Genomic DNA, 20,862 nt, shown 5'->3' on the forward strand with positions numbered 1-20,862 from the left:
ACTGACCCTCTGACAGTGCGGCACTCCCTCAGCACTGACCCTCTGACAGTGCGGCGCTCCCTCAGCACTGACCCTCTGACAGTGCGGCGCTCCCTCAGCACTGACCCTCTGACAGTGCTGCGCTCCCTCAGTACTGACCCTCTGACAGTGCGGCACTCCCTCAGCACTGACCCTCTGACAGTGCGGCGCTCCCTCAGCACTGACCCTCTGACAGTGCGGCGCTCCCTCAGCACTGACCCTCTGACAGTGCGGCGCTCCCTCAGCACTGACCCTCTGACAGTGCGGCGCTCCCTCAGCACTGACCCTGTGACAGCTAACGCTGAGCCAAGGATATATAAGAATGATCAGAAGCATTCTAGTTAAAACCTTTTAGGTTTCTTTTGATATAACATTTTCTTCTTTAAAAATCCAGATGGGTTGAATAAAAAGTGAATGAAACAAGTGGGCAGTGTGCAATTCGTGTCTTTATTCGCTGAAAGCCCTCTGTGCCTTGTGTCTGCTACCTCCTGCCGCTCTATGGTCGATGTCTCCCTGGACGGGGAAGGTTGTTATTCGGTCAGATCTGGGCTCCTCGCCGCCCCCACCTCCTCCCACGGACGGACACGCGTCATTCAGCAATCTCTCTGGCGTAGGAGGCAGGCAACGAGCTGGGAATATCCAGAACCCTCTCCAACAAGACATCAATACAAAAAAAAACCCAACATTTTCACAGCAGAGCCAAAAGTAGCAGCGGGGTGGAAGCGGCACAGGTTGGGGGATCAGAGTTTACCCGTTAGGGTGCTCCAGGGAGAGTGGTACCCCACAGAAAAGTGACTAACATCACCTCAACTCGTCTGATCGCCAGAGTTCGCAAGACAACTTCAGCCAAGAAGCTCTGACAAATATAAAGGTAACGGAGAAAGAGACTGGCTTAACATTGAGATAACTCAGTGGCTTAGCCAAGTTCAGAGGAGATCCCTATTTCTCAGTCAACTGCTGCTTCATTCTAAAGTAGTCCCAAATAATTAGATGGAGGTTTAGATGTGTTCTCTCCATCAGCGCCTGCGATTGACAGCATTTGCAAGGCTGCAATATATATCTCAGTCCCATTCAGACTGTGGAAAAAGCTTTTTTTAAGACATTCACAGAATCAATTGAGATGAAATTACAGCCTGCGAAACAATTGCATGGCATTTTTATAATATATTCTGCTGTCTTCAAGTTGTCCTGGCGCTGATAAAATGAATTAGTCAATCATTTGCATTAAGCAACTTAATAACAGGAACGTGGGAGTTTAGAGCTAAAGCAAACTCATTATTCGCTAAATTGAATTCAGCAACTTTGAACTAACGTGGGAAGACAGTTGATTATGTACTGAACTAGCATATTGGTGCATCTCGCAAATTAAACACAAATATATATTTACTGAATATAATGTGTGCTAACTGCCAATATTGACTCTAATATATACGGCAACATGGCATACTTTGATGATGGGTGTCAAATGACAGTTTTATATGACATTATTACCCTGTAATATGAGTTTAATGTTTCAATGGGGGATTAATGCTAGATGTTTGCAATGAACTATAAAATACACGTTTTTATTGAGGAGTATGAAACCAATTTCCTGTTTGCTCTGTACTGTTCCACTTTCCTTCCATTACATTTTGACCTGATGCTGCTCTCATAAGAACATAAGAAATAGGAGCAAGCGTAGACCAACTAGCCCTTCGAGCCTGCCCCACCATTCAATAAGATCATGGCTGATCTGCCATGGCTCAGTTCCACATTCCCGCCCTCTCCCCATAACCCTTAATCCCCTCGCTTATCAAAAACCCATCAACCCGCGTCTTAAAAATATTTAGCGAGGTAGCCTCCACCACTTCAACGGGCAGAGAATTCCAGAGATTCACCACCCTTTGAGTGAAGAAGTTCCTCCTCAACTCCGTTCTAAACCTCCCCCCCTTTATCTTGAGGCTATGCCCCCTAGTCCTACTGTCCTTTCTGAGGTGGGTCTTCCAACACCTCTCCTTCACTACCAAAACAGAAAATGCTGGTTGATCTCAGCAGGTCTGACAGCACCTGTGGATAAAGCCAATGTTGAGTTAGGATGACTCTCCAGAAATGCTGTCAGACCTGCTGAGATCAGCTAGCATTTTCTCTTTGTGTTTCAGATTCGAACATCCATGGTATTTTGCCTCTCTTTCACTGCTGGGAAGGATGCAAAGAAAGCTGGTCATTCAATCTGTGACCCATTTCCCATCCCTGCCTTCCAATTACCCTCCCCATTGTAAGGTTTCTCTATTTTGCTAATACATTTGATAGTGCTCTGTTGAATGTTACTATATTGTTCCGTCTAAGTTCCCAATGCACCATCCTACACATTCTTCCTGCTTACTACATTCTCGCCAAGTCAATATTATTCCCAGGTTATTAAACTAAAATGGCCAGTCTTTCTTTCAATTAAACAGCCTTTTAAAATCTAGCCTCAATGCCACCTAGTTTTATTTAATTTATCTTTTCTTTATGCAAATTTACAAAGACACACTAGGATTGAGAATCAGGTCCATCAATGCTCACCCTACATAATTAATGATACAACCGTATGTACCACTTTCTCCAGGCATAATAATTGCCAACTGCTGTAGTTCAGGGATCCAGAAATTGTTAATGAATGGTTCAGGAATCCAGATGTTGTCACTTAAGGGTTCAGGGATCCAGATGTTGTCAGTGAAAGGTTTGGGGATCCAGATGCAGTCGATGAATGGTTCACCGCAGCAGAGCTTGTTAATGAATGGTTCAGGGCTCCAGCAGTTTTTAAATAACGATTCAGAGATCCAGAAGTTGTTAATGAATGGACTCGGGCTCCTGCTGTTGGCAATAGACTGTTCAGGGATCCTGCAATTGTTAATGGATTGTTCAAGCATTCAGCTGTTGTTTCTCTCCCCCCACCCTCTCCGTCACCTGACTCCCATTTTAGCTTTTTAGAGTCATAGAGGTTTACAGCATGGAAACAGGCCCTTCGGCCCACCCAAACTTGTCCATTTTTTATTTTAAAAAGTCATCCTTTCTGGCATAACATCTTGCATTTTAATGCCATAATGTCGACTGAATGTTCAGTCCTTCCTCGTGGTGGGAAGTGGGTGACAGTACCCGGAAAATTAGGAGAAATTATTTACTTCCATAGTTGCTTTTGTCACATAATCTCCAATAAAAATGAACAATTGTTGGGCATCCAGACTAGCCCCTGGATTCATGCATTAGACCTGTTTCTAATGACTGTTCACAAGTATCTCTATTGTTATTTTTTGATTGAGTCTATATTATGCCCACTCTGGGCAATATTAACCAGGGGCATGGCTGAAGAGACCTCATTAGGTGAATTCCTTGTCATGTTTGTAAGACTGAGAGGAGGAGCAGGAATGCCGATCCCTGGCCTTGACCTCTGCCACTCTAGCACCACCCCCACGTCACTCGTTCCAGCAGATCAGAGCCATCCTATCGTCTGGCTAGGCTGTCAGATGACAGGTAGTTAGAGGGCTGCCCTGAGGTTCCTGAGTTTCTGGCCACACCTTGCCAGCTCCATTCAAATGCAACTTGGCTTTCAAAGTAGACCATACCTCCCAGCAAGACTGCCAAACCACCAGCCAGTGCCATCTATTCGTGGGGTAAGTCCACCATAAAACACCACTGAAAAAACCTCCACCCTCTGCCACCCACAAAAAACACACAGATGCACACATTCGACAAAACAATTAAGTGTGTAATGTCTGGATTACCACACGGAGTTTGTGTAGGTTGATAGAGTGCTATACAATCCATTGCTTCCACCAATATTATAAAACCCCAAGGGAAAAAATAATTTTCCCATTACGAACAAATGAAACAACTAACTGCTGTGTGTGTTGAATCATTTCTTTAAACCTTATTGCCTGTAATAGCAACAAGTACCTTGAGCACACTGAGCATTGCTTACAAAATGGTGACATTTATCAGAATCCTGACTGATCTTGATTTAGATAGAAAAAAAAGTTCTACTTCTGATAAAACATGTCCCCTGATTTTGTTCTGAATTATGAGACTAAATGCTGTGTTGTTTACTCACAGGTTCAGCAGCAACTCACCAATGATGTCTTTGCCACAAACACTTGGTGAACTCCAGCTGTACCATCTCCTCCAGAGGGCGAATCTCCTGGCGTATTATGATACATTCATTCAGCAGGGAGGGGATGATGTGCGCCAGCTCTATGAGGCTGAAGAAGAAGAGTTCTTGGAAATCATGGCCTTGGTTGGTATGGCAGCTAAGCCTCTCCATGTCCGAAGGCTACAGAAGGCCTTACAGGAATGGATGGCTAACCCAGGCATTTTCAATCATCCTCTAGCATCCCTTCCAGTCAGTAGCATTCCTCTATTTAAACAGTCAAAGGCATCTTCACAGGAGCCAAAGAGGCCAGACAGTAATGGAAGAGGCTCTTCGCCTGAAACGCAAGTCAAACATCTCCAGATAAATACATCAGCGCGGAGTGTCAGCCCGAACCCCTCATCCGACAGCGGGGAGAAGAATTCCTTAACGCGTGTTTCTAGTGATGCCCATATTTGGCAAGGGTGGCACACGCCAAAGACCGGCAGAAGCCTGACAGAGGAGAACCAGGTTCTCCCCAGGTCTCCCCGAGAGAAGACATGTAAACTGGACCTTGATACAGTCCACACAATTGCAGAGAATGTCAAACACATGATGACTACCTTTCCCAAAAGCCACCCCACGGGACTTTTGAGACTGAACAAGAATTTGGCAAAATCCATGGCTCACAACTTCCAGCGGGATAATAGTAATGCAGTTCAAGAGGAAAAAGTCCAGAAATACAATGCAATCTGCAGGCGATTTGACTCCATACGCAAGGACAGCAAACAGCTGACAAAGCATGAGGTTGGGAACTGATTGTGTAATCCTTGTGGTGTGAATAGTCAGTTGTGACAAATTGTGAGGGACAGGGAGTTGAGACAGTTTATTACAGATAGGGGGATTAATGGAACCCTCTGATAGTTGATAATCATTGTTCATACCCATTCCCTTCAAACTTTGTATCATTGTGTATCAGGGCTGCTATTGTAAAATAAAGAGAAATACACCGTATATAATTTTAAAACATCCTACCAGATCCATATTCTTAATGTTAATAATTAACTCAAATGGGCATATTTTAATTCTTGTCCTCTCTGAATTTTCTGAATGTTTATCTGACATGGATGGTTGCCGGGATACTAAATCCTACCTTTCTCATTCACCACTGCCTACGTATCCTTTTAACTGGTGTCTATCACAAATAGTCATTGAGTTCCTTGTTCATTCTTTCAAATTTATTCTTTCATGGGATGCGGATGTTGCTGGCAAGGTTGGCATTTGTTGCCCTTGAACTGAGTCATAAGAACATAAGAAATAGGAGCAGGAGTAGGCCATCTAGCCCTTCGAGCCTGCCCCGCCATTCAATAAGATCATGGCTGATCTGTCGTGGCTCAGTTCCCGCCCTCTCCCCATAACCCTTAATCCCCTCTCTTATCAAAAACCCATCAACCCGTGTCTTAAAAATATTTAGCGAGGCAGCCTCCACCACTTCAACGGGCAGAGAATTCCAGAGATTCACCACCCTTTGAGTGAAGAAGTTCCTCCTCAACTCCGTTCTAAACTGCCCCCCCCTTTATCTTGAGGCTGTGCCCCCTAGTCCTGTTATCCTTTCTGAGCGGGAAGAGTCTCTCCACCTCTATCCTATCCATCCCATTCATCATCTTATACGTCTCAATGAGATCTCCCCTCATTCTTCTAAACTCTAACGAGTACAAGCCTAGTTTATTCAGCCTCTCCTCATAGCTCAACCCCCTCAACTCCGGCATCAGCCTAGTAAACCTCCTCTGCACTCCCTCCAAGGCCAAATATCCTTGCGTAAGTACGGCGACCAAAACTGCACACAGTACTCCAGCTGCGGCCTCACCAATGCCCTATACAGCCGCAGCAAGACCTCCCTACTTTTATATTCAATCCCCCTCGCTATGAAGGCCAGCATCCCATTCACCTTCCTGACCACCTGCTGCACCTGCAGGCTGGGTTTTTGCGACTCGTGCACAAGGACCCCGAGGTCCCTCTGCACCGTCGCCTGCTGCAGTTTTTCGCCCCGTAAGTAATAATCCTTCCTACCATTCTTCCTACCAAAGTGGACCACCTCGCACTTGCCAACATTAAATTCCCAAAGCTGGGGTCACATGTAGGCCAGACCAGGTCAGGATGGCAGATTTCCTTCCCTGAAGGACATTAGTGAACCGGATGGGTTTTTCCGATAATTACTGAGGCTAGCGTTAAATTCCAGATTTTTAAAAGTATTAATCACGTTTAAGTTCCACCGGCTGTCACGATGGGATATGAACCAACACTGACCTGAACATCTGGATTACTAGTGACATTACCACTATGCCAACATCTTCCCAACAGTATAGATCAAGAAGTATTTTTTTTATTGAACACTCATATATAGCGCAGAACACGAGCAGATGGTGCACACCAGAAGAACAATGAATCTTCAGATCTGGAAGCTGCACTGTCCTACTGTTGAAATGTTTTTGTGCGTTTAGAGCAGAATTTAGTTGCGAATCAAGGGGAAGCAAGCATGGCCCAGAGTGCTGAGCACCACCGCAGTTGGATAGAGTGAGAAAAAAGATGAGATAAATCAAAAGTAACAGTCAGGCGATGCCAAGCTTGGGTTTTTAAACTTGTCGATTGTATGACAAAGAGAAAACTGAGCTGGGAGTTACAGTGGGAGATGGTGCACTGGGTCTCATTTCAATGGTGGGGATGCAGATGGGAGGAACAGGTGCTGTTTGTGGCAAGCAGCCGATCTAGCAATATTCAATCGGAAGTCATTTGAATCTTGATATGTCAGAATGAGAATTGCATGTGGATTATATGTCATTCTGTTAATATCCATTCTGCCTCGAAGTGTATGTCAGTAAACTAGTCACGTCTGCTCCTCATCTCAGTTCTCAAGGTCCCATATAGTCGGAGTATCTCTTAAACTGTTTGCGAGTGTGCGTACTTCTTACAGATGGTGATTGCTGTTGTACTTGTAGGTGTTTGAATCTTTGAAGTTCAACACCATTCTTCAAACTTGCAGTACAGTAAACAAAACGTCACTTGTGCGCGCATCACATGCATGTGTGTAGGAGATATATGTTCTTTGTACTAGTTTTCATAGATAAAATCCTACATTGCAGAAGGAGGCCATTTGGCCCGTCAAATCTGCACCAACCACAGTCTCACCCAGGCCCTATCCCCATAACCCTTTGCATTTACTCTCGCTAGTTCCCCTGACACTAAGGGGCAATTTCGCATGGCCAATCCACCTAACAAGACATACTGTTTTATCAGAGGTGCACTACTATATGCCATCTGAGATACCAGACTGGCTTTATCATCGAAACAGTCTCTTTTCTGGCAGAGTGACTGTTGTTTGAACCGACATCCTGGTTTTTGAGTGAATTGACTTGGAAATTTGAAAAGTCCCAGCTGGAAACAAAGCCGGCTTTGTTTTAAAAGAAAGTTTTTTATCCCCTTTTTCTTAGTTAATTGCAACCGGCTTTCACCCTCAGTGAAAGAAGTATCAGAACCTATGTCTTTGTAAAGTTGTAATTCCACATCTGCTGTTTACCATAGATTGCCTCTTCAAGTTGCCTATTGGAGCTACGATGCCTAAATAATACAGAGTCAGACACACAGTGACTTGCTTTAAAATGTTTATGTGGGAGATAACTTAAACCAGAGATCCTGGAAATCACCATTTAAACCAGAGACACTGGAAAAGTATACCCAAACAAATGCAGCTAGACAATTAGTGGGACTTCACCAGCCTCCCCAGAAATGACATTCATTTTCTGTTCTGCTGCATTAACCAGAGGAGTCTGGAAATTATTGGATGGAAGGTTTGACTGTGTAACAAAACTCTTCTCTCCTTTTTATGTAGAGCCATGAATGTTAAAGTGGCTAAAATGCCAGAGAAATATTTGATGTGAGTACAAACCACAAACATTTCTAGATTGTGATCCCTTTGAATGATTGAGCATTGGGAGGACTGGTTTAAAACACCACTTGTCTCAATTAGCTGTTAATTTTAACACTCCGCATTTCTTGGAAGTTGGTTCCTCCAAACAAATGGGGATTCAATTTGGCCAATCACCAAAGTAATGGCCTCGTAGCTAGATTTCCACTCAGTTACAAGCCTGTCTCTATATTTATGAGCTAGCTAGAGTGCAGAGCAAATGCTGCTCAAGGGTACGCAGTATGAGCAAGCATCTACTCGCCTTTCAAAAGGCCAACAGCACTCTTGATCAGCTCGGAGTGCCAGTTTCTAAAACGCCAATGTGCTGCTTACGTTGCCTTTGATATGGGCTGGACTCTGAAACACTCTTGTTTCTAATCCTGCTTCCAGCTGACAATCAATGAGGCGAGAGCGGCTCAGTTCTGCATGGAAAGTAACACCTTGCTGATACGGAGAGTTTTCACTGGCTGGACAAGTGGCTCGAGAGTGCGTTTACACTTGTACTCACAGGAAAATACGGTAAAACAAAACAGGTACCCTACTGTATGATAGTATACAGAGTAGGTTGTTTTTTTGATTCTGTATGCTTTGATTTATTTAACATACAATTTTTCTATGACAGTCCAAGTATTATTGTGATATGCATAGTGATGGACTTGGTCTCATTCCTCTAGACTGACAGACCCCAGGTCTAATCCCTGTTCTGTGCCAATTTTAGTTCATCTCAGTTCTTGTAGAAGTTTATACACAACAATTGGCCCAGAGCTTTTGGACTATGGAGGGGAAAAAGTGGAAGCCAGACAATCAGGTCCTGATTAGTACACAGAGGTTCCTGTTAGAAAGCATGTGGATAGAATCAAACAAGGGTTAGAGGAGAGCTGGTAGAAATGGTCAAAATTATAAGGGATTTTGATAAAATAAATAGGGATCAATTGTTTCCACTGGTCAACAAGTCTGTAACTGGAGAGCATAATTTTAAGATAATCATTAAAGGAATGATGGGTGTGTTTAGAAGATAAATCTTTACTCAGATTAAAAACAGAGAGTGCTGGAAAAACTCAGCAGGTCTGGCAGCATCTGTGGCGAGCGAACCTTTCGCTCGTGGTTTTGAATCCAGTATGACTCTTCAGACTTTGATTCTCTTAACTTTTTCTCCCTCCACAGATGCTGTCAGACCTGCTGAGTTTTCTCAGGCCTTTCTGTTCTTACTTCAGAATTTGCTTTATTCAGAGGGCTGTTCAACTGGAAACAGCAAAATTGATCAATTTTAAAATGGATGTGGATAAATATTTGAAATGGAATGTTTTAAAGAGAGTACAGGGAAAGGGATTAAGAAGAATTATGATTAGAAACCCTACAGTACAGAAAGAGGCCCATCGAGTCTGCACCCACCACAATCCCACCCAGGCCCTACCCCCATATCCTTACATATTTACCCACTAATCCCTCTAATTTATGCATTTCAGGACACTGAGGGCAATTTTTAGCACGGCCAATCAACCTAACCTGCACATTTTTGGATTGGCCAAATGACTTCTTTCTGTAAAATGCTATCACTGAATAATTCTATGATCAGGGAAGAGAAATAAAATAAAATGTATTCTATTCATCTATTTGAGCCTAATTTTTTTGGTATCTCCTAAATCTCTTTTTAATCATTATTCTATCTTCAGATTAAATTCTAATGAAGTCGATGACTCCACTGAAGAACATGAAACTCAAGGTATGACCGGTCTCTGGGTTTCATGTAAAGTGGTACAGTGCCAAGGTTGGGCTAGTACAGTGCCAGAGTTAGTGTGGATTATCCAATAATTTGAATTCAGTCCTTTTAATAAAACAGCGTAAGGAGTGCCTTGCATGATTTCAATTAGAATTAAGAGATGATTTGAAAAAAACATTGCAGACTGTAGTAATTTATCACATCTCAAAGTACTTGATGTACATTATTACAAAAAATAATAACTGTTGTTATACAGGCAAATATTTTGCACACAGCAAGATCCTACAAACAGCAATGTTACAATTGCCCAGATAATGTTTTTGGCTGCGTTGATTTGAGGGATAATTATTGATCAAGTCTGCTCTTCTTCAAATACAACCGGGGATCTAATATCCACTTGCCCACACAGTTAATGTTACCCCTGATGATGCAGTGCACCCTCAGTACTGCATTGAGAGAGGCAGCTTAGAGTATTCAAGTCTCTGGAGTGTTACCTCCAAATCTGACTGTTCCAACACACTTCTGGTGAGCTTCTGATCTTCAACCACCTGCAAACTTGAGATCATTCAACTCTGTTGTCTGTGATGTAACTTGCACAAATTCACCAACCACTCCTATGGTTCATGTCCTACATTGGTGTGTGGTTAAGCAATGCCTTGATTTAAAAATCCTTATTTTTGGTTTCAAATCCCATAATGGCCTTGCTCTGTAGTTTCCTCCAGCCCTACAACCTTCTGAGATTTCTGCGCTTCTCCAATCCTAGCTTCTTGCACATCCCTGATCTGAATCATTCCACCATTGGCAGCCATACCTTCAACTACCAAAGCTCTCTGGAATTTCCTGTCTAAACCTCCCTTGGTCCCTTTCCTCTGTTAAACTTATCACTTTGACCAAACCTTTAGTTATCTCCTTAAGTGGTTTGGAGTCAGATTTTGTTTTATAACGATCTTGTGAAGAGCCTTAGGATGTTTTACCAAGTTAAAAGTGCTATGTGAATAAAAATCACAGATGTTGTTACAATTGATGGGGCTTGAATCCACATAAAGTGTTAGGAATGGGTTAGTGGCAAGCTTTTTTGTTCCCATCACCAAGTTACTTTATTTACACCATACATCTGTACACAGCCAGCTCTCCAGTTGCTCCCTGCTGAATGCAGGCTGGGAGTCTGACATACCTGCTTTAAACAAGGAGCATGAGGCTCCCTGATTTAACCATCAGTTAGGACTCATCAGGTAGTTCTTTTCAGGTACCAACAAATTAAACTAAATCAAATTAACTGAGGCTCAAATTGAAAGGGGCAGTTCTTTCAAGTACCTAACAAGTAAAACAAACTCAAATTAACTTGGGGACAAATTAAGAGGGGCAGCCCCCCAAAAAGGAAGGGGGGAACGGCCTGAACAGAAACCAAAGTCCAAAGGAAACTTAAAACACTAAATCAAAATGTGGTTATAAGGGTGTATAACACACACCAGCCCCTGCGGTGCCCAGCGGGCACAGAATAGCTGCAACCTTTCACTTTCAGTCTAATTTGTATATTCATTGTTTAATAGCACTCACCTGGATATGTAAAGTGGTTACAGGTGGCACTGGCTGTTGGGTGTGTGCATGTGGAATTCTAAAAGAGAGTTTGTGAAGAAGTTGGACTTGCATCAAGTTTTATTACTGGACTGCAACTGAGGCTTAACATTAAGCTGTAGCTGCTAGCTGAATCGATAAATTTAGTTCTACTATCAGTAGGTTTTTGCCAGTCAAGGGATATATAGTACCAAGGCGGGTGGATGAAGTTAGGACACAGCTGAGCCATGATCTCACCGAATAACAGAAAAGGCTCAGGTTTGAACAGCATTAAACATCTAGTTTCTTCTTAAAGTTGCACATTCTTCAACGAATGAAATGTGTTTGCTTTTTCCTCAATAGCTGCAGAACGGCCTCAGCTCCTCACCGTACCCTTCAACATTCAGGATAAAGATCAGAAGCCCACAGACTGCCCGCGACTAGCACACACTGCTGGGCACAGGGCTTCAATGGGCTAAGCTGGTGTCATACAATCAGCGAGGCAGACTGAGCCCCCCCCCCCCAGGCAGGGGAACTCCCAGAGCGGAGGTGACAACAAACCAAGAATCGAGTGAGGTTTCATGTGGGTGGGATCTAACTCGGATCAAACACCCTCCAAATCATGCAAAAAACAGCAGTAGGCTGCTGAGGGCTGGCATGTGGGTGGGGCAATGATCTTTTGTCTGAGTATATCACTCGAACTGGGTAAATATAAACCTCCAGAATGGTTTCAGTGCGAAGCCCTCTCACCAGTTCTGCTCTTCAGCCATTTTCATCGACAATTCAGAGTTGCAAAACTAAGGAAGCACGTGCATTCATCCTCGGGATGTCCAAAATACCTTGCGGCAACTGAATCCCTTCTGAAATGTAGTCACTGTTATAATGTAGGAAATGCATATGGACGTACAAAATAGGAAAAGTAGGCCATTCAACGCCTCAAGCCTGCTCATCCATTCAGTGAGATCTGTTTGTGTTGAGTTCCACATTCCCATCTGACCCTGATAACCTTTGATTCACTTAGATTCCCTACAGTGCAGAAGGAGGCCATTTGGCCCATCAAGTCTGCACCACCCCTCTGACAGAGCATCTTACCCAGGCCCTATCCCTGTAACCCCACACGTTTAACCTGCCAATCCACCCTAACCTACACATCTTTGGACACTAAGGGACAATTTAGCACGGCCAATCCACCTAACCTACACATCTTTGGACACTAAGGGACAATTTAGCATGGCCAATCCACCCTAACCTACACATCTTTGGACACTAAGGGACAATTTAGCATGGCCAATCCACCCTAACCTACACATCTTTGGACACTAAGGGACAATTTAGCATGGCCAATCCACCCTAACCTACACATCTTTGGACACTAAGGGACAATTTAGCATGGCCAATCCACCCTAACCTACACATCTTTGGACACTAAGGGACAATTTAGCATGGCCAATCCCCCTAACCTACACATCTTTGGACACTAAGGGACAATTTAGCATGGCCAATCCCCCTAACCTACACATCTTTGGACACTAAGGGACAATTTAGCATGGCCAATCCACCCTAACCTACACATCTTTGGACACTAAGGGACAATTTAGCATGGCCAATCCACCCTAACCTACACATCTTTGGACACTAAGGGACAATTTAGCATGGCCAATCCACCCTAACCTGCACATCTTTGGACACTAAGGGACAATTTAGCACGGCCAATCCACCCTAACCTATACATCTTTGGACTGCGGGAGGAAACCCACGCAGTCACAGGGATAACGTGCAAACTCCACACAGTCATCCAAGGCTGGAATCAAACCCTGGCGCTGTGAGGCAGCAGTGCTAACCAACAAGAATCTATCTACTGCTGCCTTAAAAAATATTCTGTGAACCCACTTCCATCACCTTCTGAGGCAGAGAGTTCCAAAGTCACATAACCCTCGGAGCAATCTCCTCATCTCTGTCCCACAAGGGCAACCCCTAACTTTGAAACAGTGCCCCCTAATTCTGGACTCACCCATGACAGGAAACATCCTTTCAGCGTCCACTTTATCAATACTATTCAGGATCTTATTTATTGCAATCAAGTCACACCTCACTCTTATGATTGTTGCTACCTAGGAGTGCCTTCACTCGGAGGCTATTAATTAATCCAGTCACATTACACAATAGCAATGTTCTAGTGCTGCTTTAAGAGAATATCTCAAAAGCATTCTATGAATTCCTCATCCAGGCCACCATTGCCACGTCTGATTATTTTTTCCCAGTTTAAATATGGATTCAAATTATGCATGATTATTGCCATCCTTTTATCACAAGAACTCAATATTTTTTCACATATACCTTGCCCTACATTGTGGTTACTGTCAGAGGGTCCTTTGACCACTCCCGCTAGTGACTTCTGTCCGTGACTATTCCTCATCTCCATCCAAACCTGATCTCCTGATCTAAGGTCATCGCTGAGTATTGCACCAATGTCATCCTTGATTAACAGTGCTACTCCTCCACCTTTATCTTGCATCCTATTCTCATTGAATGTCATGTACCTCATCGTTGGGGGAAAATTGCCACTGGAGTCAGATTTGGAGGTTCAAAAGCTTTTATTTCGGACACAAACCTTTGGGGAGAAAGCTCTGGTACTCAGCGGTACTTGGCAGCTGCTTTCTCAATAATACAATAGCAGTTGGTCATTTTTATACCTTTCAGGCAATGGATAGTCCGGACATTAGCCATTTAACGCATTGTTGTAGTTGAGTAGGATCGTTACAATTTGACATATACAGACATTAGCATTTAACATCGCATTGTTTCATAGAATGGATACATTTCCTCTATCAGTGACTATCAATGACTTAGTTTTGGTCTATATGTACAGTAATTGGTTTTCCTACATTTAGGTATTTCCGTTCCCATTTATGGCTAATCTCTTTATCAGTCCTTATTGTCCTGAGCGTGTCCTTATCTTTAAAGTGCCTCAAGCTCTTTACTGGCTTCCTGCAGTATCTGATTCCTGCATGTTTAACTTTAAATAACTGTCTGTGCTAAAGTCAGTGCCTGCTTAATGTCTCTTTCTCAGGTCACCAGTGTGTGTGTGTGTTAGGTACCCATCTTTGTGATTTTCCCCACTTTGTCTCGATGTGGAGGGCCCTCCTGCAATCACGTCTCTGTAATGGCGATCAGATATTTATTTACTTCAATGTGTGCTATCAGTTCATTTAAGAACATAAGAAATAGGAGCAGGAGTAGGCCATCTAGCCCTTCGAGCCTGCCCCGCCATTCAATAAGATCATGGCTGATCTGAAGTGGCTCAGTTCCACTTTCCCGCTTTCTCCCCATAACCCTTAATTCCCTTGCCTACCAAAAACCTATCTACCCGTGTCTTAAATATATTTAGCGAGGCAGCCTCCACCACTTCAATGGGTAGAGAATTCCAGAGATTCACCACCCTTTGAGTGAAGAAGTTCCTCCTCAACTCCGTTCTAAACTGCCCCCCCCCTTATCTCGTGGCTGTGCCCTCTAGTCCTGCTGTCCTTTCTGAGCGGGAAGAATCTCTCTACCTCAAATGTCTATCTGCACATTAGGAATTATATCCAACAATCCAAAAATTTAAGATTGATTCTTAGAAAGTTCCCTTGTCTCACCTTCATAGGAACATTGAAAATAGGAACATGAGGAGGCCATTCAGCCCTTCAAGCCTGCTCTGCTATTCACTTGTGATCAAGGCTGATCCTTTATCTCAATGCCATTCTCCCACACCCTCCCCATACCCTTTAATGCCTTTAGTTATAGAAATCTATTTCTTTCTTAAATAAATTAAATGATTTGGCCTCCACAGCTTTCTGGGGTAATGAATTCCACAGGTTCACCACCCTTGGAGTGAAGAAATTTCTCCTCAACTCAGGCCTAAATGGATCATCCGTATCCTGAGACTGTGGCCCCTTGTTCTAGACCCCGTCCCCAGCCAGAGGAAACATTCTTCCGGAATCCAGTAGCCCAACCCTGTTGAAACGTTATACATTTCAATGAAACTCCCTCTCATTCTTTTAAACTCCAGTGAATACAGGCCTAGTCGACCCAATCTCTCCTCATGTGACAATCCTGCCATCCTAGGGATCAGTTCAGTGAACCTTTGTTGTAATCCCTCTGTGGTAGGTGTATCCTTTCTTTGGTAAGGAGACCAACACCGCACACACTATTACAAGGCCCTCTACAGCTGCAGTAAGACATCCTTGTTCATCCTTCAATTTTTGTAACAGTTAATTTCTGGAGATGGGGGTTTCTGGACATATTTATAAACTGTTTTGATAAATGATAGGTGTACCATTTCCATGCAAAATGGACCACTTACCCTCGCATTCATCCCCTTTCTGCTGAAATCCTGCTTTGCAGATGCACTTGCCAATGGGCACCAACCACTCCCCCTCTGCACTGCAGTGCATCTTAGGAGGGTTTTCTGTTTCCTCTTCTGCGTCGCTGACACATGTTCCACGCACCTCGACCAGGGATGAAAACTCAGATCCTGTTACTGTGTCTGGGAAAATTGCCAAATTTTCCACAATTTACTTTGTTATGAATGCTTCATGCATTTAGATACAGAAACTTTTGTCTTCTTTCTATCTTTATAACATCTAGAGATAGATTTAATGGCCTCGCTAGTCCCAAAATCCCGCCCGAGGTCACCGAATCTTTCCATGTTCTGCCCCTGACCTGATCCAATTCCCATGGTGGGTGGGGCAGTGAAATAATCTCTGTTTAAAACCCGCTCTGCTTTCCAAGTTATATGGTTCGCAAGAATGTTGGTCACAGCACAGTTCAGGTGTAGACTGTCCCAATACCACAGCCCCAGTACTGATGCTGGGGTTCCACAAACTGGAACCCATTTGTCCCACACCAGTCTTTGAGCCACATATTCACCTCTTTAATTTTATGTCCCCTATTCTAATTTGCGCACGGCTTATAATCTTTGAGGTTCTGCTTTTTAAATGCAGCAGCCAATTAGCAAACAGCAAGATCCCACAAACAACAATGATAAACGACCAGATCATCTGTTTTAGCGATGGTGTTACTGGTCTAATCATTGACAGAGAGGTGCTGCCTATGTCCTGAGGCAGCTCCCTTCATCTGAATAGGAGACAGAGAACCGAAACCAGCCTTTTCACCAGTCCATTGCAGCCTGCCTACTGGGAAACACATGACTGGCACAGTACCTGGAACATAGAACATAGAACATTACAGCGCAGAACAGGCCCTTCGGCCCACGATGTTGCGCCGACCAGTTAAAAAGCAATGACCCACTAACCTAAACCAAACCCTTTCCATCCATAAACCTATCCACGGATCTCTTAAACGCCCCCAAACTAGGCACATCCACAACTGCAGCAGGCAGGGCATTCCAATCCCTCACCACCCTCTGGGTAAAGAACCTACCCCTGACATCCGTCCTATAACTACCACCCCTTAATTTAAAGCTATGTCTCCTCGTGCTAGCTTTCTCCATCCGAGGAAAAAGGCTATCACTGTCCACCCTATCTAAACCTCTAATCATCTTATATGTTTCAATAAGGTCCCCTCTTAGCCGCCTTCTTTCTAACGAAAACAACCTCAAATCCCTCAGTCTCTCCTCATAGGACCTTCCCTCCATACCAGGCAACATCCTGGTAAACCTCCTCTGCACCCTCTCCAAAGCCTCCACATCCTTCCTGTAATGTGGGGACCAGAACTGCACACAATACTCCAAGTGCGGCCGCACCAGAGTTGTGTACCTAGTCCGTTCCATTTTGCCAGGTGAGGTGGCTTTGCATCTTGTCTCAGCAAAGTAAGTGGAACCACTCAGATGGCAGAAAAGTTTGTAAGGCTATGGGGAAAGATCAAGGGAGTGGGACTATTTGGAAAGCCTTTCTGAAGTGTTGGCAGAAACACAGTGGGCAAAATGGCCTCCTTCTATGCTCTGATGTGGAGTTGCCAGCATTGGACTGGGGTAGGCACAGTGAGTACTCTCAGCACTCCAAAAGCTCGTGCTACTGAATAAATCTGTTGGACTTTAACCTGGTGTTGTAAAGCTATTCACGCTCCTTCTATGCTACATGATTCTAGCACACCTCCCTATCGTATTATATTGAGTAGGCTGACAATAATAAAGGATTAATTAGTTCTTAATATGTCTTGAATCTACAAAGAACAACCCAGCACGGGAAACAGGCCCCTTGGCCCAATGAGCCCGCGCCGCCATCTTAACAAAGCATTTTCCTACACCTACCTTGACCCATGTCTATGCTTATGGTACCCCCATTGGAAACCAGATTCAGGGGAGAATAGTTTAGGGATAATTTGTTACACCAATCAGCCTAAGAGCACATCTTTGGGGTGTGGGAGGAAACCAGAGCACCCGGAGAAAACCCACGCAAGCACGGGGAGAATGCGCAAACTCCCACAGACACTGGCCCAAATCCATGTATCTGCACAGCAAACAGTGATAGTCACTGAGCTGTTGTGGTGCCCATCTGCTGGTCCAGTTTTAAGCACACACAACGACACGAAGTACTAGGCCACTCTCAAAACACCCAAGAGCAGCCCACGCACGACCCACCGTGTGTATGCCCCTCGTTGGACAACAAGGTGGACCAACACACCGGCAGAGTAAAAGAGACAAAACAGCAACACATGTAGCATTAGATTTCCAGGAATGTCCCGAGGCTCTGATCCTTATTTAAAACCGTCTCCTATATCCCTCCATCCCTGTTTCACTCATGTGTCTAAGTAAACCTTAAACAACTCCAGTGTGCCTGCCTCCACCACCTTACTTGGCAGAGCATTCCATACCCCCACTCCCCTCTGTGTGAAAAACCTTCCTCTAATATCCGAATTATACCTCCCCCCCTCACCCTTAGCTCGTGACCCCTCGTGATACTTGTCTCCAATCTAGGAAAAAGCCTGCCACTGTTTACTCTATCTATACCCTTCATTATTTTATACACCTCAATCAGATGCCCCCTTAATCTCCGTCTTTCTAAGGAAAAGAGCCCCAGTTCACCCAATCTTTCCTCATAATCTAACTGTCTTGCTTCCTTTTTTGTTTGAGAAGCAGAAAGCTGGGAACGTCTGAAAGGTAGATCTCAAATCTGCCTCATTGAGGACATATTAAAGAGTGAAAAGAGGGCAGGTTAAATCATTAAATTGAAGGACCTAATGATGCCTAAAACAAATGGCTATGAATATAATTTCAGGAATTAGTACAGGTTAAATATCCCAAAACCCTCAAGGGCCGATTGCCATTTGGATTTCAAATCACTTGAGTTTTCATACACCGCATATATGCTTAAACCTACTTACATTACAATGGCCAAAGCCAGCGCTAGTTATAGTTTAAAGGAAATGAAATGACTGGAAAAGGAAGGCACATCACTGAATAATAACTATGCGGTACCTGTAACATGTTCTCACCTGTTGTGCCATCTGTGGTTTTGGTTTACAGGAGAGGATTTGTAAGGTTAGCAGTGTAGACAAAAATATCGAGTGATGCAGTGCAGACAAAGAACTAGATTTCCTGCGTTAAAGGTCAGGGGTAGTTGGTGTATTGGTTCCAGTCACAGACTTTCCTGCACTAAAAGTTAAATGTAGTTGTGAGGGCCACGTTGATTCTGGTCACAGATTTCCCACTCTAAAGGGCAGATGTGGTTCCAAAAAATGCAGTTTTTGGATTGATGGATAAAGGATACTTGACTTGAACTGATAATTTTCTTAAATCTCTCAGAGCTGAATGGGTCTGCACCACCTGGTAATTTTGACATTAGCTCCCCCACTTAAATTAGATTTTTATTTAATTCTAAGCTCAGAAAATGATTATTGAGGGACCTGTGATGGCACTGAACTGTGGAATGATTGAGTCAAATCAGATACACACAAAATCGGGGGCCATTTCACAAGAATCCCATTCCATTTTGACTTCAGATTTATCCACTCCTGGATTTTACTCCAAAGAGGTTATAGACTTGGATTCTCTGTGCTACAGGTCACCAGCATAGGGAGGGTTGAGATGTAACTGCAATATCCACGTCGAAACATTGCTGACCAGGAGGCAGTCTTTACATTGTCGACCTGTAGAGTTTCCCTCTGCTAACAATCAGCTGAAGGTGTTAGTGAGGAGAGAGATTTGGTTTTAGATTTTCACTATGGCAGAGATTGGCCACAGGGTAATGTAACATCAAACAGACACAATAGGCTGTAACTTCTGAGTTCACTAATGTGATTTTGGGGAGGTACCCCAAAGATGTGCTGGGTAAACCCCTTCGGAACTTCCCAGGTAAGGCTTAGTCAGCAATTGCCCAAGAGTGCAAATTTCCCCGGGGCAATTACCCTACACCTGAAACCATCTGTAAACGTGATTTAAGTTGCAAACTTGGATGGTTCTGACTGACTGTTACCCAGAAAAAGAAGAATGAAAAGCATTTCTAACATCTTGGTATCTATTGCATAGTCCTGAGTCTCACCTCCAGCACCAACCAGACCACCCCCCGCCGATCTCGGTTTCCCCCACTCTCAAACCCTATCTGTTTAACTTATCTTCTCCCTGGCGTCTCAAAGACCTTTAAATTTCACTGGTCCTTTAAACTTATCTGGCTTATGGCGGCTAGTGCTGTAAAAAGGGGTTCACTTTGACTCTTCTGGATTTAGACTGGGCCCTGGGGTCACACCGCACTGCCTGGATCTCACTCGGCCTGAGTCGGAAGGGTGGGAGAGACACAATTTGAAAAACAAACGTGGTAAGAGACTGGGCAGAATGGCAATCCAACACTGATAGCCACTCTGCGGAAGTTCAGGTGAGGGGTTTATCAACTGAGATAAATTACTAGCTGGAAACACCTATAAACATGTGTATCTGAATAATTAACAGACCTACCACCTCAATATGCAGCTCTTTCCCCCTTTTCTGAGAAGTCCCTCCCCTGCCACCTTGTCACAATCTCCAGTACTTTAGCTGACTTATCCATTATTTACGTGAGCTGGACGGAGGAGCATCAACAGGTCATAGAGCCCATTCCAATCATCCAGCACATTTCCAACGCGGCTTCTGGCTTAGGATTGGATACCGACAGCCTTCTGCTCTGTATGCTTCAGTTCACACTTAGCAGTGCACTTACTGAGTCATTGAGGGGGCTTTAAACCCGTTTATTGCAGGAACATTAAGTAATAGTTCCGAGAACAGGATTGGTAATGCAGAGGATGCTGTAGGTTTGGAATTGCAATGTGTTGTGCAAACTCTCAAAATTGGGAGTTGACCCTTGCTCAGACGTGATGTAAAATAAAATAAACACAGTCTATCTCAGGTTTCTGGTTTGCATCTGTGCAATTATCCAGTGCCCTATTTCAATTTGCTTCACATTTACAAATATTTCAGATTCTTGTTCCAATTTACTCAAGGAAACAAATTGAGATTTTCTGTTTACTGATGATACCAAGTCAAATAGGGATGATTTGATTTATTATTGTCACCTGTATTAACATGCAGTGAAAAGTATTATTTCTTGCGCACTA

The 20,862-nt window shown here is 43.7% G+C and overlaps 1 protein-coding gene across 1 annotated transcript in view; it reads left to right on the forward strand.

The window, feature by feature from the left end:
- LOC145361988 (NGFI-A-binding protein 2-like) overlaps nucleotides 1–20,862 on the forward strand; it is a 29,368-nt gene that overhangs the window by 482 nt on the left and 8,024 nt on the right. Inside the window, exons 2-5 of the mRNA XM_080217991.1 lie at nucleotides 413–889; nucleotides 4,090–4,909; nucleotides 8,454–8,582; nucleotides 9,737–9,786. Of these exons, the coding sequence (XP_080074117.1) occupies nucleotides 4,109–4,909; nucleotides 8,454–8,582; nucleotides 9,737–9,748 (942 nt within the window). The 5' untranslated portion in view covers nucleotides 413–889; nucleotides 4,090–4,108 and the 3' untranslated portion in view covers nucleotides 9,749–9,786. The remainder of the gene's footprint in view (nucleotides 1–412; nucleotides 890–4,089; nucleotides 4,910–8,453; nucleotides 8,583–9,736; nucleotides 9,787–20,862) is intronic.

The sequence above is a fragment of the Carcharhinus amblyrhynchos genome, chromosome X (assembly GCF_965287045.1).
Source record: "Carcharhinus amblyrhynchos chromosome X, sCarAmb.v2.hapA, whole genome shotgun sequence".
Lineage (NCBI taxonomy): Eukaryota > Metazoa > Chordata > Chondrichthyes > Carcharhiniformes > Carcharhinidae > Carcharhinus > Carcharhinus amblyrhynchos.